At 45.6% G+C, this 8,840-nt stretch overlaps 1 protein-coding gene across 1 annotated transcript in view; it reads right to left on the minus strand.

Moving 5' to 3' along the window:
* Window positions 1-4,628, minus strand: part of Hjurp (Holliday junction recognition protein) — a 12,709-nt gene extending 8,081 nt beyond the window's left edge. The window contains exons 1-3 of the mRNA XM_021171170.1: window positions 4,422-4,628; window positions 4,267-4,333; window positions 2,123-2,178 (exon numbers count right to left, since the gene is read on the minus strand). Coding sequence (XP_021026829.1) covers window positions 2,123-2,178; window positions 4,267-4,333; window positions 4,422-4,517 — 219 coding nt within the window. The 5' untranslated portion in view covers window positions 4,518-4,628. The remainder of the gene's footprint in view (window positions 1-2,122; window positions 2,179-4,266; window positions 4,334-4,421) is intronic.
* Window positions 4,629-8,840: the final 4,212 nt, after the last annotated feature.

Below are 8,840 nucleotides of genomic sequence, written 5' to 3' on the forward strand. Positions count from 1 at the left end.
AAAAAAAAAAAACAAAAACAAAAACAAACAAACAAACAAACAAAAAAAGACTGCTTACAGTTTTACAACAGCACGGTGAGCAATGTCCTTTCAGGTGCTAGCTCTATGTGTGCTTAGCCTGAGGTGGCCAGGTAGCACTGAACTGATCCTACCTCCTGGACCCCAAGCAAGCTGAGACCCCAAAGTTCTGTGGTTTCCAGTGCCTGAAGGGCAGAACTTTTGACATTCATGAGAGCACCCCGCCCTCAAAGACCCCATATTGCTTGTTTGGTACCTACAAAGAGAGCCCACAACAAACCAGCATAGGGCAATGGAGAGTCCACTCTAACTTCCTGCCTTCCACAGTTCTCAGAGTGGCATATTGGAACCAGCATTAATCCTTTGTCTTGGGGGTGGAGGGGATCACCAATAATAAATCCCAGTAATACTATGGGGTCCCCAGCTGTAACCACAGGCTATGCGTGCTCACTTTTCTAGTCTTCAGATAAGCTCTAGCATTTCTACAGATCTCAGGCAGATCTCCTACACTTTAAACAAAAACCTTAAATAAGTATTTTTTTTTTTTTTTTTTTTTGGTTTTCTGAGACAGGGTTTCTCTGTGTAGCCCTGGCTGTCCTGGAACTCACTCTGTAGGCCAGGCTGGCCTCGATCTCAGAAATCCACCTGCCTCTGCCTCCCGAGTGCTGGGATTAAAGGCATGCACCACCATGCCCGGCAAATAAGTATTCTTGATACCAGGACTACCATCCTATCACTGGGCTGTTAAAGAAGGAGGTCTCTGTATTTGTAAAGACAGCACATCCTGTGGCCTTGACTGAAGATGCCCCAAGGACTGGGGCACGCTGCTCCATCAACCCATGGAATATACCAGGTGTGTTCATTTCCACGCCTCTGGTGGCTTCCCCCATGACAGAGCTGAACAGCAATATAAACACAGGACCGCCACATCCTTAAGTACTTCCATCTTCACAAAGCAAGAGTCACAACAGAGAAAGGTGCCAGGGCCAAATGCCTTGGAACTCATGAGCAGCTTTAAAAAAAAAAGACAACTGCAGAGCACAGATGTAATCCTGGCACTCCAGGAAGACGAAGGGAGCCTGCTGAGTTTGAGGCCAGCCTGAGCTACACAGCCAGTTCCAGGTTAATTTGGGTGACAGTGTGAGATCCTGTCTCAAAAAAAATCAAAAGGCAGCTACACTATGTAACAGCTGATGATGAGACATGAGCGCCTTGGGAAAAAATCAAAAGGCAGCTACACTATGTAACAGCTGATGATGAGACATGAGCGCCTTGGGAAGGGGCATGAGGTAGATTTCCAGAGAGACACTGAGGTGGTACGAGTGAATACATCCACAGCAGCCTGGCTAACCTAAGATTATTATAGCCAGTTCTGCCCTCCTATGGCTATAATAATCAGCCAAGGAAGCTTAACTCCAGAACTGCTAATAATGCTGTGTAACTTAATTTTGATGTTCCATTCTGGGCAATGGGTTTCCCCAGGAACCATGGTTGCCTGAGATTCCGTTAGACCAGACAGCCTTTCACTAATCACCAAGGCAAAAGGCCAGTCTCACAGCAGGAAGGCAAACGGTGTTGATGCCACCCAGAAAAGCAGCATTAGCTGTATTTATTAGCTGTAAAGCCATGGCACCCGGAGACCCTCATTCCAGGGGCACAGAAAGGCGGAGGCCAGGCGATTCTGTACTCGATCTCCTTCTCCCCTTTCTCCATCCTGGTTACAGAGGAAGAAAAGAGGCATTGGTTTTTTTCTTAAAGGAAATGAGATTTGGGCATTTTTGGTAAGGACCCAACTAAGGAGTGCCCAGCTCCCTCTAGAACATTCCCTGAGAGTCCCCAAGCTGGTCCAGAATCTGCACACATAGCATGCTGTTTGGGCTCTGTGGACTATGATGAAGAAATAGCAGACAAGAGCCAGGAGGTGGAAGAAACACTTGTCAGTGTATCTTCACACAGGAGGAGAAAGGGCAGAGGGGGAGATCACGCCCGAGGCCGTTCTTGCTGCTCGCAGAGCACACTGGCCTCCGGGCTCACCGGCGCTGGGATGCAGTCACACCAACACACTACAGTAAAGCAGTAAGGCAGCAAACCTGATGGCAAATACCTGAGTGTATTCCTTGTCTTCCTTCTTCATCAGCTTTCCTCCCCAAATTCTCAACCCTTAAGAAACAAAGGTGACAATTGAAGAAACAATCTGAAATGTTCCTGTTTCTGCTTAAAACACTTTGATGGGAAACCAAAGCGAAGGAAGTGAAAGGCAAGCAAGCGTTCAGAGCAATCCAGGCATTGGCAGCGCTGTCAGTCAGTTTGGTGAAGGAGAAAGTTTTTAAAAAACCAAGACTGGACAAATTTGTCACTAATGGCAGTCTCTCCTACCCAGGGGCAGCAGGTTACCCAATTCCACCATGTACCTGAGGGGCTAAGACAGCTCATACTCCAAATACATACTGTTCTTAAGTTATATATTTGGGAGGTAGGGGAGACACGTATCATACATTTAACCTCATCCTGGGAGTCAGTGCTTTCCTGGGACGATCTAGAAGCCCAGGACAGAGAAGCCTACATACAGAGAACTCTGGAGCTTGAAGGAGTGCATCAGCCCCGTCACCCCCCAGCTAGCAGTACCAGTGCGGTACACTCAGTCCTTCTAAATCCCTCAAGGAAAATACAAATTACTTAGAAAAATGGTGGGTTTGGAGATTTGAGATTATAACAGAAACAGAAAAAAAAATTACACAGCGCCCTCTATACTCCAGATTTTAGCAAGGACACACCATTTCGTATTTGCAACCCTTGTGGCATGTAACTCCCATACCCTCTTAAAAGCCCACGGGACAGACTTACCATGTCCACTGTACAGACAGATATGCAAAGAGGAAAGTTCAGATGACTAACCCAGCTCTCTGCTCATGAAGTGGAACCAGCAATGTGAATTCTGGGAGGTCTGACAGCACTGACCACGGTGGGACATGGCCTTTCCAGAGGACACTGATGCTCGACTACAAGGGCTAAGTCAAATCAAGGCTTTGCTGATTGGCGCCCTCTGTGGAATTCTACATTTAATTGCATAAAGTGCTAATGTTGCATGTTTGAAACTGAACTCTACAATATGTGCTAAGTGCAGGCCCAGGTGAACTGTTAACACACACAAATGATTCCCTCCTGTTCTCTGCAGTTAGCTCTCTGCCCCAGTCTCCACCTTAAATCAGGACTTCAGTCTACTGCATGTTAGGAAAGGCCACGCCAAAATGTGTCTCTCAGAACAATCAACAAGATGAGGGATTCATGGCAAGCTCGCTAGGACATAGATTTATTGACCGACAACTGCAGCCCTGGGTGCCTATGTGTTGGCCAGACCTCAGGGAGGGCTCTTATACCAACTTGTATAGTCTCAAACTCTTCAGCAACTTCACTGTTCTCATATAACTGACATCAGCTATATATCACTGACAGAATATATCATTGAAGATAGATGGGCTGTCCAAAATACTCCAGACACTGCCTACCCCTTCACAAACAGCCGCAAGAGCACAGAAAAGCCAAGAGTCAGACAGCACACTTATGGATTCCTATAGTGCTGTGTCCTGATCACATCCAGAGAAAAGCAACCTCTTGTAGTATTAGTTCAGTTTCTGCCTATTTAAAATGCTTACCCAACACGTGCCCTGAACAGCCAATAAGACAAAAGACAGACTGCACTTGTAGACCCCTGGCAGACTGTGATCCGAAATCCGATTTTATCAATAAATTCAGACAAACATCAGGGATGGGTCTTAGGGAAGGAAACGACCTCAAATAACAAACATATCCCAGTTAGAGAACCGACGAGGTTTAAGGCAGTAAGTACACTCACAACATTAAATAAAATGCGTCAGAGGTGGCAGATAATGGGACTGTCCAAAACAGATGGGTCTACGTTTATACAGCAAAGCCCATGAGAGCGGAGCAGTCTTGGGTGCTGCTCCAATGGCCTGACAGGTACACTGGTGATGTTATACACAACCATACAGCGTACCCATGATTGTCAATATCCTTATTTTACAGAGTCACTTGTACCGCTAATTAGCTCGGCCTTTCATGCCAGGCATTTAAAGAACCTGTGTCTCCAAGCATTTCTCTCAGAAATTATTTGGAAATCAGCAACTCAAGGATTCAAGGTCCCTAGGAGCGAGGAGGACAAGTGCAGCATTGCAAATTCTAGGCTCCACTGTTCTGGCGCAGTGCCAACAGGAAGGGAGGGCTCCGTACCCTGGGGCGTCTGGTAGGTCAACGTCGTCATCTCCACCAACGGGTCGTCCTCAAAGGGCTGGTTGTACTGCGGGGAAGGAAGAGCGGGTCAGACTCCAGGGCGCTGGGTCCCCGCCCACCGCGCCCTGCCCGCCTCGGCCGCCGTCCCAGCCTACCTTCGCTATCAGCCGCTTCATTAACGTCTGGAAGCGGCTACTGCTTTCATTAAGCTGCTGATGCAGCCTGCGGTCCTGCCGACCCATAGACTCCATGGCGTGCGTGGCTCTCTGCTCGGGCACTGCACCCGCCCAAGCTCGTCCACAGATCAAACGTGGCGCCCCGCGCGCTAATAGGGTCTTTCAAAAGTATTTACGCAACCGATCCTGCCCGCGTTTCCGGCCGCCGCTCCCAGGGAGCACTTCCGGTGGAAACGAGAAGGGGAGGGGCGAGAGGGCGGGTCCGCCGGAACGGGTGGAACATGCGCATTACTTCATGCGGCACTCCCGCGCCCCCTAGAGGCTTCTGGGTGAGTTGCCTTCCTGGATCTACCAATTTCCCGGCCCTTGGGAAGGCTTGGGGAAAACCAGATCCAAATAAGGGTCCTGAAGAGAGTCTGGAAAGCCAGTGTTCAAAAACAAGACGCGTGTAAATGTGCTGAACGATATTATAAACGTGACAGAATCTGTGATTTTTATCCTAGGGTTTTAAAATAAACTTTCTCTCTCGCTTCTGATTATAGGCTGTTTCTTGATTGTTATCTTGTTCCTTGAGGGGATAGGTAATTTGGTGTCCATTTTATGAGGGCATTTACTTCGATTAACATTTTAGAACATTTTCAGAATTTCTGGGAGGGGTTGTCTTCTGGCAGAGCTGGGGGATTGAACCCCACTAGTTGGTTTTACTGTGACTTCATAATAGCTACATTTGTGTGCTGGTATTAAGGTGATTATCACGATATGGGAATTAATGGAATCATTACTGAGTATCGGGAAGTCCCTTGAGGTGCCTCTATACTTCTCAGCCTGCCCCATAATCTTTTCATGCTGTCCCATTGAAACTGAGGGAGGGAAGAAGAGCTTCCAGGCTCATAGACTGTGGATGTCTACGCAATGTATTTGCAACAAGCACGGAAGTCCCTTTCAAGATGCTCGGCTTCCTCGTCCGACTCTCCTGGGATTGGATGGCGGTTGTCTCCTCCAATGTGTCCCTACCCCAGCATGAACCTATTCCCTGTGGGGATGTGAGAAGGTGTTGCTTCAGAGCGATGGTGGTGGTGTCAACCAGATATGCCGTTCTGTCTCCTGAGCACCTCCAAGCCTTCCCCAACCTGATGGCTGAACTTCTCTGCACTGCAAGCTTAAAGTAAAACTTTCCTTCCTTATCTTGCTTTTTGCTAGGTGTTTTCTCACATTAACAAGAAAATATCCAAGACTCTGTCAATTTACAGATAATTTTGACTTCACATAGAACATTCACGACTACTATGTTAGAAAGAGGCATTAATAGCTCATCAGGGCATGTTTAGTCAAATAGGCGGCGAAGGTTTCAGAATACTGATTGTCATTGAGAAAAATCAATTAAAGCATTTACATATATGAAACAGAACAGGTAATTTGGCCCAAATACTTATGAAAGTTAAGAGGGACCAAATTAAATAATAAATATAATATTGTAATAATAAATCTTACCAAGGGTTAATGATAAGAACATTTAGTAAGGGGTAGAAAGCCCTTCAGAAAAAAGGACAAAGGTCAGAAATTGTCAACAAGAGAGGAGGTGCAATGGGCAGTGCTCTGTCTCAAAACTAAGGATGAGCAAGAACAAGGTCTGAGGGCAGACATAGGAAGGTGCCACATTTAAACCTATTGCTTTGTAAGCTAACTTTCGAAAGTTAAAAGGGACCAAACTAAATAGTCATGTCCAGTCTAGGAGGTTAGCATAATTAACAACAGCCACAAATATTAACTATCAGGGTGAGCATGAGGAAATGGATCTCTAACCCTTCAGGAGAGCCTTTGTTATGCAATGTTTCCAGAGGAAAGTGCAGCATGGTGTAAAATGGGCTTTCAAAAAACACACTGTACTTTGATGCTATGGGTCAACATTTTGAAACCTAAGCAATGAAAGACATTGGCAGGAATTTAGCCTGGGGGTGTTTACAAATCTCTAACCACGATATTTAGTATTATGAGTGTGCCCAGGGGGTGGGGTGTGAGGTTCCATTAAGTTTTGAAGAACTGCATTCATTGACATTTAGAATGACAGGACAGAGAGGTCTCAAATGGAGTTTCTAAACATGTTTCGTAGCGGTACTTTAAAAGTGTCTGTGTTGTGGCTGGAGATATGACTCAGCACTTAAGACCCTCACAGCTCTTGCATAGGACCCAAGTCTGGTTTCCAGCACCTTTGTCAGGATGTTCACAAAAAGCCACAACTCCAGCTCTGGGGAACACATTCTGACCCCAATCGGCACCCACACTCACATGTAGAAACCCCCTATACAAAATTAAATATAAGAAATCTTTGAAGCCGGGCGTGGTGGCGCACGCCTTTAATCCCAGCACTCGGGAGGCAGAGGCAGGCGGATTTCTGAGTTCGAGGCCAGCCTGGTCTACAAAGTGAGTGCCAGGACAGCCAGGGCTACACAGAGAAACCCTGTCTCGAAAAACCAAAAAAAAAAAAAAAAAAAAAAGAAATCTTTGAAAATGTATATTGTTAAAGAAATGTTAGAGGCTACAAATGGTCAAGGTCTGAGTGCAAAAATTGTTCCTTGCAATCATGTGTAAGTGAGGGAAAAGGGTAAGTAAGATAGTGGGAGAAGAGATAAGGTTTGAGTAGAGTCTTGGTCTCTTATTGCGGGCACTGCAAGATAACAGGATTGAGATAATGTTTTAAATCACTACTGATTTAATTGCCTGTACCTAGACCCTTGTCTCTGTTAACTTTAAACTATATGTATGGCCTTGCTATAACTGCATTCTGATTTGCTTTTGTTAAACCACTTGCTTGCTCTGCCTGCCCAGCAACAAAAATTGTATAAGAAAGGACTATGTTCTCTACCCAGGGTGTGCCTTCTGCCGAGCAGAGTGTTGCCTGGACTCTCCACTGTTGTGGGGGTCAGTCTGTTTTGTGAGGTGAATTGCCAGTGATCCCCTCTGCACATAACACTTTCACGATGCGAGTGTGCGTTTATGAAAGCGTTTCCAGGATATATTCATATCAACGATGGTGTGATGGAACACTTTTAGCATTAGTTTTCTTCTGCCACATTTTCCAGAATGGGTACCTGTCTGTGCAAAAATGAACCTGTGTTATTCATGGAGCAGTGAACACGGACAGGCAATCACATATTTTCCCCTTCATCATACAAATCAGAGTCCTTTTATCCCAGTGGGACACATGGGGGGGCTCCAGACATTTTAACCCTGACTCCACAGAGCTGGGTCACGTTTTACCATCATGGCCCCTCACCCCCGCCCTAGAAGTGTGGATTTCTTCCTCCTGGGAAAATGGGGCTAGGGCTTCGGTGATACTTCTGTTCCACCTTCATGTGGTAGAAAATTGCCTTTTCTCCTCCTCACCTTGGGCCTGTTTTGCAGAACAAACACATTCTTAGGGTCACAATTAATGTGTCTTAATGGGCTACACATTTTAAAAACCAATGGAAGAATTTACATTAAAAATAGAACACAATTAGATTGATTTGGGTGACCTATTTTTAATCAATCCCATTATTTATGGGTCTGAGAACTCTCATGACATCTTTCTCTGAAGCACGCAAAGGCCAGCCCTTCCTGCATTATATGTGAATAGTTTTCTAACTGGAGGCATGAGATTAATTGATAACGTCCCAAACACCCCCTTTCTTTTTTATTTTCCGAGATCATGTAGTTTATACATATTTTTTAAAAATAAAAGATTTATTTATTTTTATGTATATGAGTACACTGTTGCTGTCTTCAGACACACCAGAAGAGGGCATTAGATTCCATTACAGAGGATTGTGAGTCACCATGTGGTTGCTGGGATTTGAACTCAGGACCTCTGGAAGAGCAGTCAGTGTTCTTAACTGCTGATTCATCTCTCCAGCCCTCAGTTTATACATATTTTCAAGCCCCTCAAAAAACTATCTACTGTAGGAAAGTTCTGGGTTCGCCCTTGAGCCTCTTTTCTTGGTCTAGCACCCCAGTGCAGTTCTTTCTTCATCCCACACTTTACTGTGGTGTTCTAGTTTCACCCCTGTTGATAAAAGGCATAGCAACTCAGGAAGGAGAGGGTTCGTTTGCGCCTACAACTTCTGGTAGCAGTGTATCACTGAGGGAAGCCAGGACAGGATCTCAAGGCAGATGCTGGAGCTGAAACCACTGTTGCATCCTGTGTTTATCACAAGACATTTCAGATGTTGATTTTTGGGCATGAAGGTTGAGAGAGTGAGAGCAAGAGCTAGAAAGAGAAAAAGAGGGGGAGAGAAAAGGAATATTGGAGCCTTTTCAAACCTCAAAGCCCACCCCTAGTGACACACCTTCTAATCCGTCCCAAACAGTTTCATCAGCTGGGGACCAAGTATTCAAACATATGAGCCTATGATGGCCATT

The sequence above is a fragment of the Mus caroli genome, chromosome 1 (assembly GCF_900094665.2).
Source record: "Mus caroli chromosome 1, CAROLI_EIJ_v1.1, whole genome shotgun sequence".
Classification (NCBI taxonomy): Eukaryota; Metazoa; Chordata; class Mammalia; order Rodentia; family Muridae; genus Mus; species Mus caroli.